The following is a 27807-nucleotide window of genomic DNA, read 5'->3' as shown; positions in this document are numbered from 1 at the left end:
TTATATGTGTTAGCGCATGCAGATGTATTAGCCAATACAGAAAAGACAAAAAGTTGTGTTATACAGTACTATTGAACTCTTGAGAATCCCTCCGATAGTTTCAGGCTGCTCCGTTTGTCTTTTCCAGAAGGTCAGAGCAGCAGAACTTTCCAGTCAAGCGGATCTTCACGGAAAGGCAGCATCAGCAGCAGCTGGGGTCTGAACGCAGCAGCAGCGGGACTCTCTCGTTTCAGTCCTATGATGATGCCGCCCATGCAGCACCCGGCCTTTGCTTCGGCCATATCCAGACAGCTGTGGATGTCCGCTGCGGGTAACTCCTACAGGCCACGGCCCAGGATGCAGTACTCGCAGGGTCAGATCGACTCCGCCCTCCTCGACGTGGAGATGGGCAAATCTATCAGCAGGTCCGCCAAGGACAATGGTGTTCCCTTCACGTCGCTGTATCGCAGGGTGAAAGCGCGCAGCGTGCAGCAGAGCGAGGATGAGCCTTCACAGCAGCCTTTGCCGGTGCCAATGGATGACTCTGGTCGTCGGGAAGAAAGTTCGTCAGTAGAAGAAGCTCCCTTCCCAGTTGACGCTGTCTTCGAAGATCCTTCTCCAGAGCAGCAAACTGCTGAAGGATCTTTACCTGACGAAAATCCTCCTCCTATGGACGAATTCCTTTCTCAAGAAAAAGATCTAAGAGATGAAGATTCAGAGTCCACCCTGTCGAAGTTTGATATGGAAGACTCGTGGCCGTAGAGGAGGCTGGCTGCAAATGTTGGCCTGGTTCGTAGAATGTTCGGTGGCGAGAATTAGAATGAAATCACTTTTTGAAAAAATAAGTACTCTTTACTATCCCGAATGCTGCAATCAGTGCATGCATTCTTAAGAAGCCGGGAAAGCAACAAAACAAGAATTATCAGCGCAGAATGAAATAAATTAGGCTTGTGATTAAATGGACAGCAAAAACGAAAGAAAAGAAGATGATTACTCTGCGAGTAATTCTTGTGTGTACCACAGCTGCAACACCCACCCCAACAAGATGACGCAAAAACACTCATGCAGTTGGGGAGAAATGCTTTCCTTCACAAACCTCAAGCAGAAAAATCACTGGTAATCCAAATTATTTACTCAAAAGGCCTGTTCTGGGAGCTTCAGGAAGGTTCAGCGAACTCTTTTCTGCAGCCGAGAACCCCTTCAAAACGTTAAAACTCACAGAAAACATTAATTTTATCTATTTATTTATTCATTCTTTATCTATTTATTTATCTTTTTAAAAATGTATTTTGTCTATTTATTTGTATGCTATTTTTGGCTGGAACCTTTGCTCACGCCGACAGGGCAGATAGCTGCAGCGAATACTCGTATGCTTTTCTCCACTGAGGAAAGATCGACACAAAACTGTTACCACTCACCAAGTGAGTAAATGTGAAACCTCTAGTCAAAAGTCCGTCTGAGACAGATGCTGATGTTTCTGCTTTTCAGATGGAGGAGGAGGACCTCCAGTCTGGCCCAACTGGACCTATCAGACGACCTCCTCAGGCTTCTACGAGGGGCGACCCGGCAGACGCTACACTTTGCAAGACATGGCGGTTGGGATCGAGAAGGTTCACTGGGGGACTAGCGTCATGCGGGCTGCTGAGGAGCACTGCATCCCTCGGCGAACGCTCGGCTACCAGCTACTGAACTGCAAGAAAGGCCACCCTGGCAAATGCGCTGGGGCCTACATCAGGCACCCAGAGTTTGCTCCGAAGCAATAGAAGTGCAATTATGCGAGGATGTGCAGAGAGGAAGAGTGGCAAGGTCTTTTTAGCAGTATTTTGTTAACCCATTGCTCAACATACACTTACGTGTGGATACATATTGTGCGCACTTTGGTAAACCGATGAGAGGACAGGACTGGATGATATCAGAAACATAAAAGACAAAAGACACCCGTACCCTTATTAATGGAAAACCAGACAGGAAAAAAAAAAGAGCAACGGAGACTAGCTGTTTTCAAGGGAGAACTGTAAGAGGCAGCGAGAACGCAAACATTGAAACAACAGTCATGTTGGGAAAATAACCCATTAAAATTTAGTCATAATACCACATCAATCACACACCAAAAGCCACCTGGACAATCAGGAAAGCAAAACCTGTGTGAAGTAATGTTGTTGATCATCCATGATACTGATCACGGCCGAAGTGCACGAGAAAGGTACCGATCGGGTGGGAGCCAGCCGTGGGTTCGGATTGGTTGACATCAATTTACATTTTGTTAAAAGTTCTACGAATCCGACCCTACGGCTGGCTCCCATCCAGTTGGTAACTTTCTCGTGTACATCAGCCCTGGTGCCGAGATTCTATGGGTGGTATTGGTGCTGTGTGTCAAGTTCAAATGAAAGTAACCCTGTTAATACAGCGGTATAATTATTTTCTCAATTTGTTTCCTGTCATTTTTACTCAGTGCTGAATGGATTTGATTTCAGTTGGTGTGCATGCCAGTGTTGCAAATTTGAGAGAGAGAGAGAGAGAGAGAGAGAGAGAGAGAGAGAGAGAGAGTTTGTTGTTAAATGCGTTTGCTTTTAACTACAGTTGGTGTGGTACATTTTGTATTGTTTATATATTATGTGCAATGATTTACGTTACAGATTTAAAATTAAATGAATAATATAGCAGTTCAAACAGTCGTTGTGAAATCATGGATTTTGTATAATATTGATTGCAGGTTTTTGATAATTAAAAAGATGTATTTGTAATTATTATATGGGATTCCCGGACAGTTTGATAATAAAATTAAAGGGACTGATATGATTTGTGCTTACATTTATAATTTTATCGCGTGAGTGCGTGTGTGTGTGTGTGTGTGTGTGTGTGTGTGTGTGTGTGTGTGTGTGTGTGTGTGTGATTTATTCAGCTATGTGTGAATAACGCATTTTTTTTTAAATCGCAAGCCCTATCAGTGTCTGTCTCTCTATGTCTCTCTCTCTCTCTACCCCCCTGCCAGACACACAATAAACACGATGATTTGGAAACATTTTTCGTTTTGTGAAACACTAACCCTATTTTCATACATAGTTTGTCTTACTAGTTTACCTTATACGACATGACTACAAACATAGGCAAACCTTGGATTGTACGTTTAGAGTGGTGCTTACTTACACGAATACAATACCGACTAAGGCAATATTTTTTGTATCAGCTGGATTTAAAAAGAAAAAGGACAAAACTCCCAAGGTGGTTTGAATAGAATGGGCGAAATCTGGAGAGAAAAAAAGTTTGTTGGGGGTTCTTTTGGCTCTTGGAGAGTTACGGTTTGAATAGTAAATGAGTTCCCCAGCCTGCTGTTTTCAGTTTGGTCATGCGTGTGAAACTGAGACTAGAGCGATTATGTGAGGTGAGTTAGAGCTGTAAACTGAATTTTTCATGGAAGTGTTTTTGGTGACTTTAGTATTTAGTGTCAGTATTTACAGTTTTGACTTTTCTTTTAAAGGTGTCAACAGCCTAAGTTGGTTGGTTGTTTGTTTTAACCTCTCTTCAACCTATTTGGCTATGCAGGACCGATGCAAGTTTGCCATGGTAGGGCACGGACTGCAATATCAACTCTCACATACTTATGTTGAGCTCCGTTTCATCAGTACCTGTGAGAGCAGGCCACAATGATGTGTGTAAGAGTGGTTACAGGCATTTTTCTATCAAAGCAAAATCACTGAGAACTCAGTTTGGTAATAAAATACGTTGATTTGAGGCTAGAACATTGGTACCTTTGAAGGGATGACACGCTTGGGATCGGCCTTGTGTGTTCCTACATTGCAGGTGTCCTTTCATGACACATACCACTGTACCGACCTCAAATCTACGCATTTTATGTATTCAAATCTACGTATTTTATATACTTAACTGTGGATAAGAACACACAGGGACAACAGAATGTGCTCTTTCTTAGGAGCTGACCGCTTTCAGTTTTGAGGGATGCTACATCCTCGTAGAAGACAAAAGCCTTGATGTTGAACGTCCAGCGAACCATAGGAATCACCTCAAACACATTCTAAAACAGAGCACTTGTACTTTCAGAATCGCGGTGGGCACAAGATCAGGATCAGGCTGTATGGCCGGTAGAGGGAACGTCGCGGCGGGCCCGTGGATACAAACAGTACACACAGGAGGCCATGCATCGCGCCGTGGAGCTTGTACACCAGGGACACAGCATTCTCTCCGCGTCACAACACTGCTCTGTGCCCTCCCGGTCCCTGTATTACAAACTGTCCAAGTGCCCCGTCCACCACGGGAAATGCCGCGGTGCTGCTCAGACTGATCAGTAACTGTGCACTGACTTATCAGCGTTGTATACTGAGAGGATAAATATTGAGGAGAAGGATCAGCGAGTGTTCTACCCGTATCTGTTAGTCCTCCGTGTTTCGAAGAATGCGTCATGTGCAAAGTTCATCTTGGAAAATGTGCTAACAAAACTGAGCAATATTTGTTAACTCCTTGAGTCCTTACCAGTTTTATGAACTATCGGAGAGGGATGTCTCACGTGGAGGGTGACCAGATGCTATGGATCTCTGTGACTCTTTGTGTCAAGTGCGTCAAGAGGAGGACAAAAAGAAGAAGAACAAAAGTCCAAATTCAACAGGGAGGGTGTTGTGTTGTAAACCAAGCTGATCAGTAATTGTTGTCTTTGTGGGGGTGTTATGAATGGTTCAGGTATGAGCAGAATGAGCAGCAGTTGATTGCATTGACTCAGTGTCTGAGAAAGGATCAAGTTTATCACGAAGAGGGGGGGGGGGGGGGGGGAGCGGTGATTGATTGACCAAGTATGTAATTCACCATGGAAAGCATCGAGGGGTGATTCTCTGTGGAAAGTGTCAAAATGCGAACGAAATTGACCTTTGACTTGTTGGACTTCTTAGTTCTCTCCCCAGTGTTGTGAACTAACTGTCCATGTATAGTGCATCTGGTTAACGCTTGCAAAGGAAAGTGTGCGCGGATTGTGTTCGAGTCGGTCCTGGAATCAATGCTTGCACATGTACATTGTATGCAACATCAGGTGACGCTCGTGTGAGTGTGAGACTAGTTGTGTGTGTGTGTGTGTGTGTGTGTGTGTGTGTGTGTGTGTGTGTGTGTGTGTGTTTTCACCATTTGTGAAGTAGACACTACGCAATGCAATTTTTGCAATATAGAAAAGGACAAAAACAAGTACACAAAGTTAGGAAGAACCCTGAAAATTGAGAGGATTCCATTCTGTTGGGGCGGCCCGGGAAATAAACAAGAATAGTGTGCAGAGACACGCAGAAAATATCCTACTACGAAAAGCAGGGACATGAGAAGTAGCAAAATCCAAACGCTGAAGACAAAATGCGACAGCAACTAAGATTTCAAAACAACGGAAGTGATAGTAAGCAGAGATACTACGAAAGAAAAACTCACAAGTTACTCAAGAAAAACTTTGTGACTACGCATCCGTGGCTGAAATATGTCCAAATCCCGCGTGAATGTGAAGACAAAATACTCGGAGTTTATTGGTAGTGAAGACTCTGTATGTATGTGTTGTGTTTTGCAGACGGCCCCAACTTCAGAAACCAGGAGACAGCTGCAAGAGATCTGCAGCCTATGGGCATCGTTCCGTACGACCAGGGCGACTTTTATCGAGAGCATCACATTGCCGTCCCGCACTACGGCTACAAGAAATACTCCACGGAGACCATGAACGTCGGCATCCAGAGGGTTCTTAGAGGAGAGTCTATGCGCAGAGTTTCTATGGAGCTTCAACTTCCCCGTGAGACCCTGAGAAGACATGCGGAGAAAGCAAAGCAGAATCAACACGAACAGCCTGGGGTTACAGGTTCTAATAACGATCAGAACATGGCGTGGCTACAGCAAGAGAAGGAGGATTCTTAGAGGAGAGTCAGTGCGCAGAGTTTCTATAGAGCTTCAACTTCCCCTTGGGACCCTGATAAGACATGCCGAGGAACCAAAACTGAACCAACACACACAGACGTCCAGATGTGACGAGTTTACAGCCGAAAGAAGAATGCCAGGAGACTCTGCTCAGAGTTTGGGTCGAGCTTTAAACTGCCTCGTGATAACCTGAGAAGACACGCTGAGAAAGCATTGGAAAATCAATGACGGGTTCAAATTACGAACATGAGTTTACGAGGTAACACCCTAAGGAAGAACGCCCGGAAGAAGAGCGGAACCCCGATTTCATGGATTGTATTCTCATATATATATGGGCGCGCGAGTGTTAAGCTGTAGTTGCCAAAGTAGAGCAAACCGTTCATTGATAAACTTTAGCTCAAAAGTTAAAGAGACAAATCCAACAGAGAAACGCGGAATCTAGGAAATCAAGCAGTACCACATCCTTAAGTGTCACACCGAACTGAACCGACAATGTCAGTAACTTGTAGTCCTGATCAAGAGTTGCATCAAACACAGGAACGCACACCGAAACAAACCAGCATTACCAAATCTTGAAGTGTCACGCCAAAGAGAAGAACCTACAGTGTGTGCGAAGACTGTTTTTACAATCAGAAAGACTTCGTACAATTCTTGTCCAATTCTCCGGTCATGGATTTCTTGAAAGCGTTTTTTTTTTGTTCCCGAAGCTTGTGAGAATGCATATATATGTGTGTATTCAGTTTATGGAAGCGGGTGTCGAAAAGCAGGGTGGTGACTTGTGTGGACTAGTGGCATGTAGTTAAGGACATTGGCATTGTTCATTAATTAATGGAACTGCTGTAAAAGAGAGAGAGAGGGGGGGGGGGGGGGTAAGAGAAAGAGAGGGGCGAGGGGGAGAGAGAATTGTATTTCAATAAACGTTAACTGTAACGGATGTCATCGTCAGACCTGTTTACACTACACATTGAGCGTAGTAAACTACGAATTTGAATAATATACTACGCAACTACGCAAGTCTGTCGTTTTCTACGCAAACGGTATTTATAAAAAAAAATTTTTTTTTTTTTTTTTTTTTTTTTTTTTTTTCGTCTTTACACCTGTTCCTTGTCCCGTTGTGCTCTCACACCGCCCCGTCCCTGCACGCAAACGCATATCACAATCCGTAAATTTCTTCATCTCCCTTGACCGATCCATTTTCCAATCCATGTTTTCGGCCAGCAGTCGTTTGCTGCGTGCAGCGCGTACAGCGCCCACGGGCGTTGCGTTGTAGCTTGTTAATGCCGAATAGGCTTCTCCCAGCAAATGCCGGGCACAACTGAAAGCGTTACTGCCAAACCATGCGGGCGTTTCGACACAATGGCTGAACGCAGAGCACACGAAAGTGAAGATGAGAACTGTGAAGAAAATGACTCCGAAAGGCCACCGACCAAAAAGAAAAAGACGAGCAATGCGCCGAACCAAGTCTTTCTGCCAAAATATCATCAGGACTACCCATGCCTTGTCTTCGCGGAAAGGAAAACATCATGCTCATTGCACTGTCTGCAATTCCCATTTTTCCGTCAGTCAATCAATACATGTGGTAAAAAGTAGCAATCATTGTTCTTGTTGTTGTGATAGGTCGACGAGAAATTCTACACATTCAATTACAAAACTACACATTTGCCTCATTTTGCTCCCAGAAAATACACATGCAATGTTTTAGGGGTAAACAGGTCTGCATCGTACTTGTATCTCGCTCTCTGTCATACACACACACACACACACACACACACACACACACACACACACACACACACACACATACACACACACTCTCTTCCCCCCCCCCCCACACACACACTATATCGAATATTTTTTGCATACAGCTGAACATGAAATACCATTGCTGTTTGTGAAGGACTTGAATGACTGTGGTTGAAACAACTATTTCTGTCTCGTCTGGAATTTTTTGTCTTGTGAAAGTATTGAGTTTGGTTCGGGTATTGTGCTGTCCCAGCAATGAATAAATATAGGTTACACACTCCGAGTTCTGATTATCTTGCATATTTTCCCGAGGGTCGATTTTCAGGTATTACCGAGCCTTTGGCGAGGTAATACCTGATAATCGACCCGAGGGAAAATATGCAAGATATTCAGGACGAGGTGTGTAAGATATTTATCCCATTACTCCGACGTTTTTATTAAAAACACTTACTTTTTCCACTAAAACCTGCCCGTGCCTGTTTTCAGCTTGCCAAAAGCCTCCGCAGTCGAAATTCATGTCAATGAATTCATGCGCAAAGCTAGTTCCCATTTGTCAGCATAATGGACGGCGTCATTCGACTTGTATGTGGACATTCAGTCATTCATATTGCTTATAAAAAGGTCTGCTGTCTGCTTTTACAGTTTGAAAGTCATTTTAAAATATCCCTGTGTATATTTGACATCGGCTTTCGTTATACTCAATTCGGCATACCGGGTTTATATTTTTACCAGAATTGCGCACGATAATGGCAGCGCAACAAATTCAGTTCGGGCCGTGCTGGTTTGATCGTTGACCCAAGTCAGTTCGCATGCAGTGTTACTGTTTGTCAGTCGGGGATAGAAATGTTGGCTGTCATCGCGCTGTTCTGTTTCGGTTTTCACACGTGGATCACTTACATATTCAGTCGTCGGGTTTAGGTGAGCCAAAGCTTCAATACTTCGCCTGTTGTAGACGTTAAGCAATAAAGCTTGGAAGTTGTATGTCGGCCCTGAGAGTCGGTCGCGGTACATCGCTTTCTACTTTGTCCCGGTCTTGAGTTTGAACACCTAAGGTTGGCTACATCTAACACCTCACATCCTCTTTTCTTCCCCATATATCTTTAACTGTATCTCCAACTTCTTTTCGTCTTCTTCTTTTCATTTTGATGCCACTCCCTCATTTGTCGCTGAACCCCGCAGTTTACTCGACTCCATAGATATCCCTTGTCAATACACATCTATGGACAAGCCCGTCTAGCAGACGACAGTTCGAACAGTCTTGAACAGCACGGTTGCAAGCAGATTCAGCTATCAATCGAAGCAATACACTTAAAGCCAAAGCAAATAACCAAATGAGAAAACCTAACGTTTGATTTGACTTCATGGTGACTCTTCTGATAATTTTTTGGGGCGTTGGAATGGATCTCAACGGGTTCCCAGCTACGTCAACTTTTCGAGAGTTATGCACCGCAGGCATGCCTTCGACAATCGATATCAGTTTCAGATTGAGTTTTCAAACTAGTACCAGGTGACTGGGTTGTGTTTTGATTGCTCTCTCTCTCTCTCTCTCTCTCTCTCTCTCTCACGGTTCTGTGTAGATGGCTGTCTGTGTAAAAAAAATAGGGAGTATCGTCCCTTGATCCCACTCGCAATACTCGTTGAACATGCCTTTGACAATGCAGTCGCTTCAGCCAGCGAAATATCTCGACTCCGCTCTTTAAATCCATGCAGAATGTGCGTATCGTATGAAGTATTCTTTATTTTCTCAATATTGACACATGTAGGCCTGTACCTATACGTGATATTGACTTTGACACCATAAAATATTTCAGTCGTATGTTGAAAAAAGTAGTCCATCTGTAAACTCTGAATATGCAGATGACCTCTATAGAGTATACAACTCTCCTGTGTTCACTTTCAAGTGAATAACTATCGTTCTGATATCATTTTAAAGTGAAGCTAAAGAAACCTGGTATCGGCACTGCTGTGCATCTCCTATGATCTCAATGGTATCAAGGCACGGGTCATAGCCCTTTGCCGCGACAAGGTTTGCCGATACCGGCACTTGTCTTGTCTAGACAGTGACGTCATTCATAGATGACGCCAATCATAAATGACGTTTGTCAAGGGAACTTATGCTTTCAAGTGTTGCTGCTTCCAGCGACAGGAAGGTATAGAGATTGATCATTGTATACAATCAATTTATCATTGTATACACAAATTACACAAACGTCATCTTGTGAGGGACCAAAAAATATTGAAACTCTCGGATGATTTTTTTGTGTGGTATCAACCGAGACCTACGGTCTCGGTTGATACCACAAAAAAATCATCCTCGAGTTTCAATATTTTTCGGTCCCTCACTCGATGACGTTGTGTAATCTCTATTTATTCAATTGTACTCTGAAATCAAAGACAATGACCAATGACAGTTGAGATCGAGACTCGGTTGTGATGGATAATTCATATGGTTGTGATGGATAATCCAGATTATTCCCCCCTCTGCTTCTTTACCTCTGTAAACTTGTAGAGCTAGTTATTTTTCGATAATGACCCAGCAACCAAACAAATAACGAGCCAGCAACAGCCTGAATCCTCGATAGTGCAATGGGTTGAGAAGCTGTTCTGTTTTGGTACTACTTTTGCGACTGAAAAGTTCCGAACGCTCTATACGTACGAAATATACATCTCTGGAGCAAACAATACAAACATACCGCATTTAAATTAACAACTACAGGCCTGAACACATGAATCTCCATATAAAATCCATGAGTTAGGTTGTTTTCTGAATCTAGATCTGCCGTGCACAACCCGTTCATCACAAGCAAATTTCCAAGGCAAGTAACTCATACTCTAGCCGACAAGAGTAGTTCCCCTTCTTTTAACGCAGTTTCTTCGACAACACTGACTGCAATCCGACGGTCAGTTTTCAACAATATTTCATTTTATAAACAGATCACACGCAACCAAATGCACACATCTCATCAATTTAAACAACATAAAGCGGTTTCATACACTATTTTCCCCAGAAAACTGAACTTCATACAGTAATTAACGTTGGAACACGGGTGCAAAAGTTCGTCTGCTAGTCCCATTTGACGAAAGAACATTATCCTAACCGATACTAAAACATAAACAGAACACACAATATCTGCCTTTACCGCCACAGCAGAATAACAGCATATCTGTGTACTTGATTTTAGTCTAAAACAGGGAAACTGACAAGAAGTGTTAACAGAATGGAATGATTTGCACGGAACTATACAACCGCGCATTAATCGATCGCCTGCGCAGGTTGACTGGTTGAGTGATTCGGATTCGATCAAACTTTCGCACAAAAACTCCTGTTTTCTTTGAATAACTGAAGAAAGGAGGAATAAAGAGGTTACACACCTCGTCTCAGTGATTATTAAAAATAATGGTCTCAGTTCGCGGTCATGAAAAAGCTCGCTGAAGCTCGCATTTTTCATGATCCGCCAACTTCGACCATTATTTTTAATAATCACTGAGACTCGGCATGTAACCTCTACATAATCACCTCCTCAGCTGCAGAGACAAAGAGGCAGGTCATGGGATAATCTGTATTCATTCTGTCATATACTGATTCAGTGATTCACTTGACTACGTTCTGGAAGAGTGTTTGATACCGTGACTGATGTACTTTAAATGAATTGATGACTCGTTGAATAACCAGTTCTTTTACCATTATTTCTGTGAAAGACTGTCTGTTTGTGTTCTTTCTCGCAACCATTCACGAGCGTAAGTAGTCCCTTGCCGTACGCACACTTCACGGCAGATATTTCGTTACCTTTCATTAATCTCGTCAGGTGTAGGCTCGCATGAAAAGTAACTTACCCTTCACATACAGTCAATCTGAAATTGATCGTTTCATGTCACACTATCCGACACATACTGCTCCTATCTATACAGATGACGAAAAGATCTCCAGCAAAACTGGATCAGCAAATGGCAAAACACTTCCCCGACACTCCCGCACAAGGTTTCAAGGTTTTATGAAATGTTCGTCCCTCTAGGAGTACGGAGAAGAAAACCCCCAACAATGATATAATCACAAACAATGAAGATCGTATCATGATCTAACTCTCAAACAAATATATGAGGAAATTGATTAGTTAATATCGAGAATTGTAAAGAACCAATAAACCTGCATCAATGTTTACTACTGATCCTTATAAATTTGTAACAACAATTATTACAACAATAATGAAAAGAACAAAAGTGAACAAGTTTCTTCTCCATTTCAGCATCTCGCGGGCAGCCTGGTTTAGCTCTCAGTGCATGGAGAGGCGAAAACAACAAGGCAGCCTTCTCTCACCAGCACCACTCTCACCACCACCACTCTCACCAGCAAGACCATCAGACCGCCACAGCTGCATCCCACCTGTACTCTGGCAACGACTCCGCCGACGGTACGGCCGTTTACTACGAGCAGCAACGTCAACACCGTAATGAGGTCATCAAGGCCGCAGTGGATTACGTCATGCAGAGCGGCCTGCCCCCTTATAGGGTCTGCACCATGTTCAACATTGCCCAGGCTACCTTGTACAGACACGTGGTGAAGGCCCAAAAACGCCAACGCCAAGAGAGCGCAGAGAGGACGGGGGACTTTGCAGATCCTCCTGGAGGTCCATGCAGTGTCGTTCATGAACCGTCTGCTTCGCATGGCGGGCCTGATTCACTGCACAGAGGGGAAGCGGATACCTTTCAGCACGGTGGTAACCAAGCTAGCAGTGATACCTTCCCTTGTCGCAGAGAAGCACAGCCTGTTTATTCAGGACCGCCTCAGCAAAGCTACGAACAATTCCTGAACACAGAAGCATCTAGCCAGAGTTTGGAAAAACATCAGGTGTTAGATACAGAAACACTTCTGCCATCCAAAGGGCTCAACAGTCAGGCGAACGCACAACCAGAATCCAGCTCTACGGGAATGACGCCGACCCCAGCAGAAATTCAACCTGAAGAAATCAGATTACAACCCAGAAGCGATGTTTCACAGTCACATGGTTTCACAGTTTTTCATGAAAACGAAAGGCAGTCTGAAGGACTTCTCAGAAACCCCGAGGAGTCCCAAAGGAATTTTGAACAGAGCGCAAAGCATCCTCCACGTCAGGAAGTTGGAAGAGCTCCTGAACAGGTCCGCCCAAACGCTGAAGCTTTTCTCGAGCAATCTGGGGAGGGGGGCCCAAACTCTACAGTACTTAAAACACAAGGACACAGATTCGACGAGTCGGCATCAGTTCTTTCTCATGCTACTGACACTTTTAACAGAGATATGCCTCTCGGAAATGCACCTCAATTTGGTGGCTTTGCTTCCAGCACTTATAATGTGATTGACCTTGGCGACTCGTCAGATGAAATGTCAGACTCGGGCTTTGGAATGCCAACAACTGTAACTGTGAAGAAAGAGCCTAACGAGCATACCAACTTTTGAAGAAGCTAAGGTCTCTAAAACGTAGTAACGAATATCTGATACTCCGATTCGACAAGAAAGAGTTTTCTGTTCTAACACAAAGACGAAACCACCACTAACAATTGTACAACAATGCATTATTTTGTCTATGTGAGGTCAGTCATGTCAGATAGGAAGCAACTCTTTTAAGATTGAAATACATTCTTTTGCAGACTTAATTTTAGCTGCCGGATCATACGAACTGTGAGAACTTGTGTGTTTAATGCAGATACTTTTACTGAAGTTTCTTTCGATCGTTCAGTCTCTTCCTTCTCCAATGCACGAAGTAACAGGCATACTTTTCCAGTGGAAGCTTTTGCTACACTTGAGCGTTGCCATTTCACTAATTTCGCAAATTGTGGCTTGCTATTAACTGGATGAAGTCGACTTCACGAAACTCGCTGCATGAAGTTTGGCATTGAAGATCAGGCGGTGGTCTGTAACCGGTGGTGGTACATGTATTAAGGCAACAGAAAAAAAAAGGTGTGGTTACGGTAACATAGCCCCCCATAAATAGGGTAGGTAGGTAGGCAATCACTTTTTTTTTTTTTAAACTTTTTTTTCTAATGTGTACAAATTAAACCTACTTGACAGGGAGATAAGTGTGCGACTCGGGCGCTTTCGCTTTCATTGCGTTTCCTGCACGCGTTTTCTTTTTTTCTCTCTTTTTTTTTGACAAATGTAATAAAAAGTTATAGGGTCGGCCCCTAAAAATAGGGTAGGTCGGGTTACCGTAACCACACCTATTTTTTTTTTAGGCCTAATGGTACACGAGATGTAGCAAGTTACAGGACACTGATGATGTTTGCGTGCCCATGGTTGGAGAGGGAATCTTCACACTTATTGATTTATTATTGATTGTTGAAGTCATTTCTGTTCTTCTTTACTCTTTTTTACGACACTAGCTTGTGTTTTTCCTATTTGTTATTCTTTCCCTCGCATTTTCAGCTTTTTATTCGGAGAAAAAAAGCAAACATTGTCGACAAATAATTGTTCTCTTGTTTTATTCAGTCTGTCAATTCGCTAGGTGTTTTGGTTTTATCGATGAATACATAGCCAGTTAATTTTTGAGTCACTTGAGAAAAAGTGACTCTATGTAATCGGTCAGTGTTAGTCTGTCCGGCCGGCCGTCCGGCCGGCCGTCCGTAGACACCACCTTAACGTTGGACTTTTCTCGGAAACTATCAAAGCGATCGGGCTCATATTTTGTTTAGTCGTGACCTCCAATGACCTCTACACTTTAACGATGGTTTCGTTGACCTTTGACCTTTTTCAAGGTCACAGGTCAGCGTCAAAGGAAAAATTAGACATTTTATATCTTTGACAAAGTTCATCGGATGTGATTGAAACTTTGTAGGATTATTCTTTACATCAAAGTATTTACATCTGTAGCCTTTTACGAACGTTATCAGAAAAACAAGGGAGATAACTAGCCTTTTCTGTTCGGCAACACACAACTTAACGTTGGGCTTTTCTCGGAAACTATAAAAGTGACCGGGCTCAAATTTTATGTGAACGTGACTCATTGTGTTGTGAATAGCAATTTCTTCCTGTCCATCTGATGCCTCATATAATATTCAGAACTGCGAAAGTGACTCGATCGAGCGTTTGCTCTTCTTGTTATTAGTGAGAAATTCATTTACATTTCTGTGTTTTTATGTATTACTTGAAGGTGTGTCAGATGTTTCAGTTCCTCTGCTCATCTCATGGGACAAGATGAGTCAATAAATGTTGAGAAAAAACGAAATGATATCATTCATCAATGTTTAGCAGAGAAAAAGCTTGAATGAATGAGTGTGCAAGCGAGTGAGTGAGTTGGTGAGTCAGCTACTCACTGGATTGGGTGATGAATGCAGATCAAGGGTGCGAGGGCGGGCAGTGCTCGTAAGTTTGCTAAACAGAGTAAACGAATGAATGAATAAATAAATGAATTACTCTATCGATCAGACTGTCCAAGCAGCTAGACAGACAGACTGACATTTAGACAAGCAAGCAACCAACCAGTAGCTGTCGGCCAATCTATCAAGTTGATAAGGCCCCCCCAAAAAATAGGTCTGTTTACGGTAACATAGGCCCAAAAAATAGGGTCGGTAGGTCGGGATTTTTTTAAATTTTTTTTCCAAAAAACCATATTTTTATTTTTTTATTTTTTTTCCCCCAAATGCCAAAAAAAGTCTAGGGTCGCGCGAAAAAAATAGGGTCGGTCGGGTTACCGTAAACAGACTATTTTTTTTTTTTTTTGCCTAACCACATTGCCGCATATTTTCTTGTTGTAGTTGCCTTACCGTCATCACCAGTTTAATCACACTGCCGCAAAGAGATCTTTCCAGATGTTGTACATGGATCAGAGCAACTTTCGTCTTGGATACATGCCAAACATCTGCAGCCTGGCTGCTTCCTGTTGAATTAGTTTGGCAGATCAAAGTTGACATGGGTGCCATTTGCAAAAATAAATAGTTTTAAACTCCTGCTCTGCACAGACAATTAGCCACACCGCTGATTTTTTGTAAGTGTGCATGTGAAAGGTTGCTCTTATCCCAGGTGAAAGCCTAGACGGCCAACGGAGAACCACGAGATGGTTCACACTGGAAGGACGGTACCTAAAACCCCTGTCACACTGTTCCGCGTTTCCATGGAGTTGGCACGGCGTTGTAAATTTCTCGGAGCGCCGTGGGATCGCAGGAAAATCAAAATGCCGAGCGACGGCGCGTACTTTGTGCATGGTCAAAGTGCGCGCCGTTGCATGGCGTTCTTGGCGACCCCACCACGTCAAATGGAGATGCCACCGCGTTGCTCCGGCGCTGTAGGAGACCCTACTGCGCGCACCTCGGCGTTCTTCATTTTTCTTGGATGCCGCGGGAACGCCGTGAGGACGCAACAGTGTAACAGGGGTTTTAAGGGTGTAACATCTGCTGTAAAAAAAAAAGTCAGTGTGAAATTTGACCTTCCCAGCTTAAAGTTCTACTGCCATAATACATACCAGGTACCTACTTTGCTATGATAAAAATTAAAAAATCAATACTCTGACCAGGGAAAAAGCCGCTCAGCAGATAATTGCCTCCCCTGGAGACCTATTTATCAGGTTGGGTGTAATTCCCGTGTGTTATACCTAGTATGTTATGGTTTTTCATTGATTTTGTTAACTAAATTCTTCCGGCAGTCAAGTCAAACTGTTGATTTTGGGGAAGCGCAAGGAATACCAGCTTCAGCAGGTATAATCATACACTGATACACGCATACTTCAATGTATTCTTTTCAGGTCGTATTGTTGCTATCTTTAGTTGCTATCTCTTGTGGCAAAGTCGGCTTAGCTTGTCGCAAAAAAATGCGACATTGCGTCGAGTATCCATTCCCACCACGCTCAGACCGCATGGAAAACTCATTCATACCAACTGCTGCAGTGTCCTACCATCGATGTGAACAGTGAGAAGTTCTGCGTGCTACTGATCTCTGATCTGCGTTATGTTTTGCTGTCGTTTAAAGGTGTCACAGGGCCAAGACACGTGACACTGTTTTAATGTGTGAGTGGGGGAGGAGGGGGGGGGGGGGAGTAAATATAGTAATTTTAGAAGACCGTCGCCAGCGCTCCACGCCCTGATCCCCTTCGCCGTTAGTAGTATGTGCCTGTGTCACAGAGTGTATACTTGTAAGGAAGGGACGTCACGATGATTATGAGAAGGTTTACATAATTTACTCGCTTCACATTAAGCTAATCCCTGCATTACTGCTCAGTTCATGAACAGTATACATGCACCAAATCGCAGTTTCATTTTCACTGATCATCTGGATCTGTCGTTTTCAGTTATTCTGTTGCAAACATTTGCTGACAAACGTTGATTTGATCTTGTGTTACAGACCATGCCGCACAGACAGCGACTAGGACTCCAACGGCGAAACACAAGTCCTCTCAGCACGCAACAGCAACCACGTCAACAACACCTAACCTTACCGCGGCGGGCTCCTCCGCCACACCCCTGAACGTGCCTATCCTGCCCTACCCAGTACCCACCCGCACCGCTCCCACCCTGACCATCCCACCCATCCAGCCCAAGCTGAAGCCAGAGGACCTCCCTCCGGACTCCAAGCCCGAGGACATCGCGCGCCTCACCGAGTTCCACGTGCTGGAGCGGGTCCCGCCCACGGAGAAGAAGAAGTACCCCAGCAAGAGATGCAAGGTCTGTCTCAGCAGGTCAGGCTACACGCCAGGGCCCACGAGGAAGCATCCCAAGGAGTCGGTCTACTACTGCCCGCAGTGTCCGTCCAAACCCGGCCTCTGCTGCTACCCCTGCTACTACGTCTACCACTCCAAGATCCACTTTTGGGAGCCTGACGAAGAATGGGATGTGAGGATGGAGGGAGGGGATGGCGGCGGAGAAGGAGGAGGAGTGGGAGGAGGGGAGTATATGCAGCGTGGCGGTTCTTTCAGCACGTCAGGCCACCTTGGAGGAGGGAGTGGGGGGAACGAATACGTTGGGTCAGGAGGGGGTAGTGATGGGGGGAGCTTGCAGATTTCTAGCGTTATAAGCACCGCGCATTCGTTCCTCGGAGGAGGCATGGGGGGTGAGAGTTTCGGTCCGTCTGGGTCAAGCGGGAGAGCTGGAAACATGCAGGTAGATGGTCGATCTTACGCTGGGAGTACAGTAGACGTAGATGCTGACCGGCCGGAGCAGAAGTTCTGCCCTGTTCCCATATACGGTGAGTCCGTGTATGGTCCAGGGGGATTGTAATTTTGTGGGTGTTTTGTTGTTCTTTCTCCATCAGAGGTGTTTGTAAGCTTAACATCAACAAGTTTACACGTTTACTGGAGTAGAGAGAAAAAGAAAATAAATTGAACTATCAAAAGAGTTCTAAAGTTTACTGGCTCACAGGGGTGTGAAAAAAAACTTGCTTTTAAAGGGGGTCACAGAGGAAAATAAAATATATTATACCTACTCTCAAAATGGTTCACAAGTTTACTGGATCAGATAGGAACAAAAAAAATATAAAACTTACTCTCAAACGATGTTACACGTCTATTTGAACACAGAGGGAAGATAAAGAAATGAAACTTACCACGAAAAAGGGTCACAGGTTTACTGGATCACTGAAGATAAGAAAACAGATTAAACTTACCCTCAAAGGGGTTCACAGGTTTTCTGGATCTGAGAGGAAAAGAAAACAAGTCGCGTGAAGCGATATAAAAACATTTAGTCAAGCTGTCGGCATCAAAGTAACAGATTAACACCAAAAAACAGTCATCGGCGATACCATATTAAGATAGTCTCGACTAACCACACCGAAAAACCGAGACGGGCCACGCTAGTCTCCGCGTAGCGCGCGAACGCAGTACTTACTTTAACCTATTTTCTGTAATTCTGAGCACATTTTGATAGTAAACATGACATATGTATATCTTTTAGAAATCAGAAGAAAGTGATGAATACGATGCAATCATTTTTAAATCTGTTAGTGAAAATTCGATTTTTATGACAACTTTAATGAGCAAACTAATTAACTAATTTTTACGCTGCGGAGCTGAAATTCAATCCCATAGTCCGGACTTCATTGAAGATTGCTTGACTAAACTTTCAATTTGATTGAAAAATAAAGGCGTGACAGTGCGGCCTCAACTTTCACAAAAATCCGGATATAACGTCATCAAAGACATTTATCGAAAAATGGAGAAAAAAAAGCCCAGGGATATCATATCCACGAACTCTCATGTGAAATTTCATGAAGATCGGTCCAGTAGTTTTCTCTGAATCGCTCTACACACACACACACACACGCACTTACATGCATACCTACATACATACATGCACACACACACACATACCCCACGACCCTCGTCTCGATTCTCCCTCTATGTTAAAACATATGTCAAAACTTGACTGTAAAAAGAGTAAACTTACTCTCAAACAATGTTACACGTTTAGTGGATCACAGAGGAAAAGTAAAGAGATTAAGCTTACTATCAAAGGGGCTTTCAAGTTTACTGGATCCGGCATAGAGCGAAAAAAGAGAGATTTTGTTGGATGCCGGGTAGGAGTGGGAATGAGATCGCTGCTTTACTGGATAAAACTTAATTTTACATTTCAGTACCGGATCTGACTTGCTTTGACGGAAGAATATTGGGGATCATTAGGGGTGCGTGTGTAACTTACAGGATCGGGTGGGGAGGGCCTGAGCTTACATGACCAGTGGATTTTAAGTTAACTTTGTCAGAGAGCAGAAAACTGGGTCTGTGTCGGAGATGGTAGAAAATTGACTGGCTCAGAGTAGATTTAATTTTCTTATGAATCAAAGGTGGCTTACTGAATCAAAGTAAATAGTAAGTTTGTTAGACCAGACGGTGTTTACTGAATTAGAGGGGGCCGTACGTGTACTGGCGGGTTTGGTGGTGAAAGTTTACTCCATCAGAGGAGGAGGTTGTACATCTACTGTAAATATTTAAAAATAATTTTCTGTTTGCCCAAGTGGAAGGATACTCTTATCCTATGTAAAAAAAAAAAAACAGTCTGGGCACATCTGTGATGATTTACAAGATGGTTGACACGAGCAAGACTCGTGAGTTCTTGAGGAGATCGCAGAGAGCTGAAAGGTTGTTGTGCTCAAAACTAACTGCCAATAATGAACAACGATTGACACAGTCATTTTTAGTACGCAAGAAATGTATTCGCATTCGTGCTTGGGATATATACCCCTAAAGAGGGACGAGTAGCAGTTTGGGGAAAGGGGGAATCTTGATTGTGAAGTTCTCAAGTGCTGCCAAAGTCTTTTCCCGCCGATTATCAACTGCATGTTTTTGGCACCTCGGTAAATCCTTCTTTTGTGAGCTCTCGTGTTCACCACCACAGATCTGTTCAAGGCTTTAACATGGGATAAGATCATCCATCAGTTTGGTCACATACCAACAATCAACACCATGACTACTTGCTGTGGTTAGTTGGAATGAATTTTTTTTGATAAATTGATTTACTAAATTGATTCTTCCAACTTTGCACAGAAAGCACCCAGGTTGTTATTTTGGGGTATGTGACCTAGTGGAGGGTTGGGGTATGTGACCTAGTGGAGGGTTGGGGTATGTGACCTAGTGGAGGGTTGGGGTATGTGACCTAGTGGAGGGTTGGGGTATGTGACCTAGTGGAGGGTTGGGGTATGTGACCTAGTGGAGGGTTGGGGTATGTGACCTAGTGGAGGGTTGGGGTATGTGACCTAGTGGAGGGTTGGGGTATGTGACCTAGTGGAGGGTTGGGGTATGTGACCTAGTGGAGGGTTGGGGTATGTGACCTAGTGGAGGGTTGGGGTTATCCCGTGTAAAAAGCTGGCCTGGTTTGAGATGGTGCGCCCAACCGTTTTCATAAGGAGTACTGTGCCTTTAAGACTATTTTCGGGGAAGTCGTGCTGTGTAGATTTTAAGAATTATTGCTGATTTTGATTATACAATGCTGACATTTTGTAAATAATGATAGAGAATAAGTTTTATGTTCAAATCAAACGTGAAGATGTGTACATTTTTCTCCGATTTCATTGTCGTTGTCGTTGCTTCATGTTTTAAGGTGAATTTTCAATCTAGTAATTGATTTGTATTGATAATTAAGACATTTGATTTTTTGTTTAACACTTTTTACGATGCTCAATGGAAAAACAGGACATTCTTCAGTCAAATACAATGTATACATGCATTAGACTTCTGTGGTTAAGTTGATTCACAGTAATTAGGGGAAGGGCTCCTAATATGGACCACTTTTTGTTTCATGCTGATAATTAGCTTGTTTTCTTACGAAGAAGTTTCATTTTGTGTTTGGTAGTCCTTTTCTCTTAGGTTAACTGTTAGGCCTAATTAGAGTGAAATAGCTTTGATAGATATTCAGCAAAAATTAAATACAGAAAAAATCACAAATGGTCCATATTAGGAGCCTGGGCGTCTAATATGGACCAGTGAAGTGACCTTCACGAATCACTGTAAAAAGCCCCATATACTTCAAAATAACATGATACAACTTAGTGTACAAGTCAGACTAATTAAAATATGCTTTAGATTTATCTGTTTCGGGTTGATGAGAGCATTATTTGAAGCACGCCAGGAAACTAAAGAAGCTTATCAAAAACAGAGTGAAAATAAGTGAAATTATCATCTTCCACGAAAAGAAGACTTTTTGTTATATTTTTTTTTAAATCTCGAGGGCTAGTTGTAGGTTATTTCCAGCAAGCTTCTTAATGAATTAATGAAAATAGCCTTTAGCTTTTATTTTCTTCGATTTGTTGAAGGTGGTCCATATTAGGGGACTCGCACATACTTTGACATTTTGCTATTATTTTTTGTTTGCAGTAGAAACTCGGGGTCCACACTGCTAAAATGTAACAAATACGGACTTAGCTGTCATATATAGCAATTTTTGTGTGATAAAAGCTTTGGCTGTGGACAGAAACGAGTCCGTTTCAGGCGGAACATTTAGAGTAAACACTGCCAAAAGTGAAAAAAATAGAAAAAGTCTAACGGTTTTGAGGTTTGTGTTTTGACATGTGCAAGTTATCCAGAGAGGGTGAATACAGCGAATGAAACTTGTTTGAGCGCTCTAGCTCCATTAGTTTGTCAGAACAGGAGGTGGTCCATGTTAGGAGCCGGTCCATATTAGGAGCCCTTCCCCTACATGTTTGCAGTCGAAGTTAAATTCAAAGTGCCTTATGAATGATCACGGTTGCTGGTGCTAGTAATACTCTTGGGTATTATCCAGAGAGAACTTGAGGAATGATGTTTTAATTCGTCTGCGGTTGCTGAAGTCACCAGTGGAATCAGAATTATATATTGCGAATGATATTGCCCACAGAGGGCGATGGGCGTCCGGAAACGACGTCTTACGTTGTTCTAAATAACGTCATTGAAACTGATGAGCTGTAAGTTTTTGAAATAAGTTTCAGAACTGACAGAAATAATATTTTAAAACTGACTCTTATTGTGAACAGTATTGTATAATTGCATAATTATTCCCATGTTTAGCAAGAACGGCATAAACAGTATACGTTTCCAACGCGACAGCATTGCACGTGTCATTGTATGCTTAGTAAGATAGTGTAGTGTTTTTTCTGCAAAAGAAAACATTTCAAAATTCGGACAGAACTGCATTGCTGTTATATGTGGGCACGAAAAGGCCTGAAGTACCTTAAAATGGTCAGTTTCATCTGGAAAAGAAAACACATCAACAGTCGTTGACAGTATTTATCTGATAAAATTGTTTTATTTGCTGTTAACATATTGGCATGAAAACATTGCTACTTTCCGACAATTTGTTATTTTTGTCTGGAAGGAAAAACGTCAACAGTTTCAATGGAATAAAAAAAATTGTTGTCGTACATAACATGTTGGCATGAACACGCCTCCCGAAAATCTGCCGCTTTCGTCTCGAATGTTTCGGGTTGAAAGCTTGTTCACACTGAAACACCGTGCTGTCTATAATTATGCTTTGTGTTAGTAGTTTTGTTATACTTTGTATCGCTTTAAGCACTGTCACAGCGTTAGTGATCAGTTTTTCTTTCTTGCTTCATTTGTTACACGTTGTTTTCCGGATGTACAAGTGTGTTTCCCTTTGTCGATTTTTTTTCTCGTTTCATCAGTGCTTAGTCTGTAGCCTTCCTCCTACCTCAGCGAGGTAGTTTTTTTCCCCCCAAGCATCGCTTTGTTTTATAGCAGAGACGCATAATAATGTGCTTCAACCACGCCCCCCACCCCTCCCCCCACCGCCATCCCCCGTTTTATAATCACTCCATACCGTCTGTTCGAGTTCGACAGGGGGAAGATTTACCCGATGCTCCCCAGCATGTCGTAAGAGGCGACTAACGGATTCTGTTTCTCTTTTTACCCTTGTTAAGTGTTTCTTGTATAGAATATAGTCAATTTTTGTAAAGATTTTAGTCAAGCAGTATGTAAGAAATGTCCTTTGTACTAGAAACTTGCATTCTCCCAGTAAGGTAATACATTGTACTACGTTGCAAGCCCCTGGAGCAAATTTTTGATTTGTGCTTTTGTGAACAAGAAACAATTGACAAGTGGCTCTATCCCATCTCCCCCCTTTCCCCGTCGCGATATAACCTTCGTGGTTGAAAACGACGTTAAACACCAAATAAATAAATAAAGAAAGAAAGTTCATTATCATGTTATCCGTTCCGATGTCAGTTTTTCCTTTGTTGCTGTTGTACGTGGAGTTTGCAAATCTCTTAAGTGCTGTTCACATCGCCGATTTTCAACCGCCATTTGAGATAAAAGTCGCGCAGAAGTTGGCGAGGCAAAATGACCGATCTGCAACTGTCTCTCTCTGTCTGACTCAATGTATTTACAGGAAGGAAAAAACCCAACACTTTCAGAAGTCTGCAGAACTCGGGTGAAATCAGATGTGGACAGCACGTTGTTTGTTTCGCTATATTCGTTGATTGAGTACCGTCTAAAGGCCATTACAGTTTTAGTACCATCAGTTGTGGAGAAGTTTTATTATGTCTGTGTGATTTAAAAAAAAAGAAAAAGAAAGCCAAACAGGCGCGCACGCACACACACACACACACGCACGTACGCCACATACACACACACACACACACACACAGAAAGGACTGTCTTTCAGTCACTCATTCTTTACTACAATCAGGGCCGGACTAGGCTAAGAGGAGGGGGGGGGGGGGTTGCCAGTCAGTGGTGGTGCAGGGGGATGTTCCTCCTGGCGGGGTCAAGGGGCAGAGCCCCTTGTGGGGGTCAGGGGGCGGGGGCGAAGCCCCCTGAAGCTGATGGGTAGGTCATATTCTGAGATAGCAAAATGGTCGCTCCTTGCATGAAACGCCATAAAATAGACAATAATAAAAAATGTTTTAAATAAGTGAGGTACATGTTTAGGCTAGGGGGGGGGGGGTTGCGCAACCCCCATAACCCCCCCGGTAGTCCGGCCCTGACAATCATTCTCAAGACACACAAAACAACCTTAATCGACCAAGACAGCGAGAGGATTGGAGTTAGGGGGGGAGGATAATTTTACCATGGATCCTGTCGCAGCAAACATATATATCTTAAATTGACAGAGGCCTGTGCATACAGAATGTGTGATTTTGCTCAAAGAGATTGCATTTGTGCATAATAAAGCCATTCCAGTCAACGTTTGATCGTAGAGTTAGTGTATATGTGCGCGTGCAGTTGTGTGAATCTGTGTTTGTGTGACGTCGGAGTTGCTAGCATGATGAACGTGTGCGTGCCGTTGTAAGTACGCGCTCGTGTGTGAGTAAGTACATGTGTGTGTGTGTGAGACGGAGAGAGAGAGTGCCGCAGTGTGTGTATGTGTTTGTGTGTGTGTGTGTGTGTATGTGTGTGTGTGTGAATGTCAGCGCTGTGTATCAGTGTGTGTGTGTCCGACAGTGCGTGGGCGTGTGGATATGTCCGAGTGTGGGTGTGTGTTCGCGCGCGCGCGTTCAGCAGCAGTAGAACAACGATCTTTAGAAAACGCTCCATGGCGACCGGTGCAGTGCTTAGCTGTTTCAGTTCTGGGCTGCTTTGACTGACTAAATAGAACGGTGCGTCCCGCTAGCGCTACGTGTCATTTGTGCTACGTATCGTCACGTTTGCGCTATTTTCTGTAGTGCCATCGACACAAATTGCCAAAAACAGTAGTGCTATAGGCACGTAGTGCTATTGCCACAATTCACACATGCCATTATCACTATGTCTCAATAGAACTACGTGTCGATATTACTATTTTTGAAAAACCAATGTACTGTAGCGCTACGTGTCGATAACGCTACGTGTCGATTGCACTATACTACATGTTCAAACGGCAGACACTTCCCTTTGTGTGTGCGTGTGAGTGTGTATATGATATTGTCTGCATGGCTGTCTGACGGATCTGTATGTCTGTCTGTCTCTGTCTCTCTCTCTGTGTCTCTGTCTCTCAGTGTCTCTCTTTCATCTCTCTCTGTCTCTCTCTCTTTTTTCACCACGTATTTATTTCATGATTGTTGTTGGTGTGTGTTTTCTTTTTTTTCTTTGTTCTTCCCCCATCCCCGTGGTTTGTATATGAGTCTGTGGCCTTAGTACAGTATAATAAACCATTCTGAGCTCTCTCTCTCTCTCTCTCTCTCTCTGTCTCTCTCTATCTCAGTCTCTCCCTCTCAGTCTCTCTCTCTCTCTCTGTCTCTGTCTCTCTGTTTCTCTCTCTCTCAGTCTCTCTCTCTCTCTCTCTCTCTCTCTCTCTCTCTATTGGTGTTATGTACGTCCGTATTTTTTCTGTGATGTATTGTATGCTATGATTTTTTTGCAATGATGTTTAGCCATAGTCCGTTATACGCGTAGGTGTGCGAGAATATGTAAGCGCAGTGCTTTAAAGATGTCCATGTGGGAATGTGTAAGTGGGCGTAGTCGAATGTCCATGTGGGAATGTGTAAGTGGAGCATATAAGAATGCCCATGTGTGAATGTGTAAGTGGAGCGTATAAGAATGTGTAAGTGGAGCGTGGTCGAATGTCCATGAGTGAATGGGTAAGTTGAGCGTATAAGAATGTCCATGTGTGCGATGTGTAAGTGAGACATGGATGTGTTCATGACTGAATGCGTAAGCACAATGCAAGGAATGACCAGAGAGGTATGTGGGAGGTGTGTTTATAACCTGCCCTGTTATATAGTGCTATATGTCTTATGTAAAAACAATGTCCTGTTTGTATTATTGTTATGTACCACGCCTGAATTTCTCTATGAGTTTATGAAGTATTCTTATTCTTATTCTCTCTCTCTCTCTCTCTCTCTCTCTCTCTCTCTCTCTCTCTCTCTCTCTGCACCTCTCAATCGCTCTTTCTCTGTACCTTTTGTACATCGCTCTCTCCTTGTCTCTCCCGATCCCCTCTCCCTCTCTCTCCCCATCTGTCTTCTCTCGCTCTTTCTTTCTCGCTCGCTCTTTCCCCCTCCCCACTCTCTCCCCCTCTCTCTCTCTCTAAGCACCTGTTTGCTTATGCCACTACCCTCGTAAATAAAGAATTTGTTATTGTCATTGTCATTCTCTCTCTCTCTCTCTCTCTCTCTCTCTCTCTCTCTCTCTCTCTCTCTCTCTCTCTCTCTCTCTCTCTCTCTCTCTCTCTCTCTCTCTCTCTCTCGCATGATACCGTATAATTATACATACACGGATGTTTTTCTGTGTGTGAGTTTGTGTGTACGATACCGTGTGTACGTATGCGTTTGTGTGTGTGCGTGAGTGTGTGTGTGTGTTTGTGTGTGTGTGTGTGTGTGAGTGTGTAATGAAAAGAGAGAGAGAGAGAGAAAGAAAAGAGAGAGAGAGAGAAAGAGAGAGAGAGAACTCAGAACTCAGAATGGTTTATTATATTAAGGCCAGAGAGAGAGAGAGCGAGAGAGAGAGAGAGATCGAGAGAGAGAGAGAGAGAGAGAGAGAGAGCCGCGAGGGGGGCAGAGAGAGAGACAGAGTGAGTGAGCGAGCGAGTGAGCAAGAGAGAGAGAGAGATAGAGGCCGGGCAGAGAGAGACAGAGTGAATGAGCGAGCGAGTGAGCAAGAGAGAGAGAGAGAGACACACACACACACACACACACACACACACACACTGAAACAGACACGCACACACATACACAGACATACATATACACACACAAACCAGAAGGAGTGAGAGCGAGAGAAAAAATGAGAAAGAGAAAGTCGTCAGTAAGTAGTGGTATTGACTCGTAGCGATAATGACACGTAGCGATAATGACACGTAGCGCTAAAAGATGTAGTGCTGTCGACACGTAGTGATAAAGAACGAATGATAGCGACTCATAGACAAATTATTTGTAGCACTAATCAACGTAGCGATAGTGGCACGTAGCACAAATGACACGTAGGACAAATGACACGTAGCACAAATGACAGTGACGTAGCGCTAGCGATACGCACCCCTGAATAGACTGTGTAGACTTGGTTGAAACATCTGGTTAAAGATGACCTGCCTCTTTGTCTCTCACGGTTAGCTGAGGAGGTGATTCTTCTGGATAATCTATGGTTACCGTCATTGGTCATTGTCTTTGATCTCAGATTAAAATTGAATAATTTATAGAGGTCATCTGCATATTTATCGTTGACTCCGGGAATTTCTTCAGCAAAACGATTGAGATATTCTGCGGTGTAAAAGTCGAACTCACGTCTGGCTAACGATCTACAAACATTTTAACATTGAAGAAATAAAGAAAACAACAAAGAATACACATAATCTGCTGGGGTGAAAAGAGCTGAGTGAAGATTATGAGTTGGCCGAAGCGGTGAGAGAGCCGAGAGCGATAGAGAGAGAGACGCGGAGTGATTCAAGGCGCACAACTCGAGCACGCTTCATAGGCAACCGCTTAGATCAATCCCGACAACAACATCCTGATTCAAAATCCTGAGCGACGAAATAAAAATTAAACTAAAACCATTGAAATTAGCTTAGGGCACTAAATCCGACCCTGGAAGCCCAGCCAGCTAATGTTAGTGGGTTTATTCGATAACCGCAAAATGTACAGACTCTTAAACAGACTTGGAGCCAGATCGACTTTTTTCTTTTCCTCTGTGCACTGAAATAAGGGGAAGCTACAAAGGCCAGCTGGTCGGGTGCCAGGGGGAACAACTCTTCCTGTTGACGCGAGCACGCACATGTATGTAAGCTTGAAAGCAAGTGGAATACGACGCGTGCCAAAAGGCCGGGGCGAGGGTGGTCACAGATTAAAACGATTGAAAAAACAACACTGTTCTCTGCGTGTAGCGATTGTTTCTGAGAGAGCCCATGGGT

General features: G+C 43.4%; 2 protein-coding genes across 8 annotated transcripts in view; one reads left to right on the top strand and one right to left on the bottom strand.

Annotated features, from left to right (window-relative positions):
- The window catches only part of LOC138981616 (streptococcal hemagglutinin-like), a 79661-nt gene extending 59513 nt beyond the window's left edge, over window positions 1-20148 (top strand). For 2 of the 7 annotated variants that reach the window (XM_070354589.1, XM_070354588.1), the window contains exon 4: window positions 11853-14816. In XM_070354589.1, coding sequence (XP_070210690.1) covers window positions 11853-13039 — 1187 coding nt within the window. In that variant the 3' untranslated portion in view covers window positions 13040-14816. Of the gene's footprint in view, window positions 1-127; window positions 1611-5527; window positions 6716-11852; window positions 14817-16912 lie in introns of those variants that run through there. The other 5 variants (XR_011460673.1, XM_070354592.1, XM_070354590.1 and 2 more) reach the window with 5 other exon arrangements.
- LOC138981621 (ADP-ribosylhydrolase ARH3-like) overlaps window positions 1-27807 on the bottom strand; it is a 197769-nt gene that overhangs the window by 137070 nt on the left and 32892 nt on the right. The window lies entirely within an intron of this gene.

The sequence above is a fragment of the Littorina saxatilis genome, linkage group LG12, assembly GCF_037325665.1.
Source record: "Littorina saxatilis isolate snail1 linkage group LG12, US_GU_Lsax_2.0, whole genome shotgun sequence".
Lineage (NCBI taxonomy): Eukaryota > Metazoa > Mollusca > Gastropoda > Littorinimorpha > Littorinidae > Littorina > Littorina saxatilis.
The sequence above is the reverse complement of the archived record's forward strand: the minus strand, read 5'-3'. Positions and strand labels throughout refer to the sequence as shown.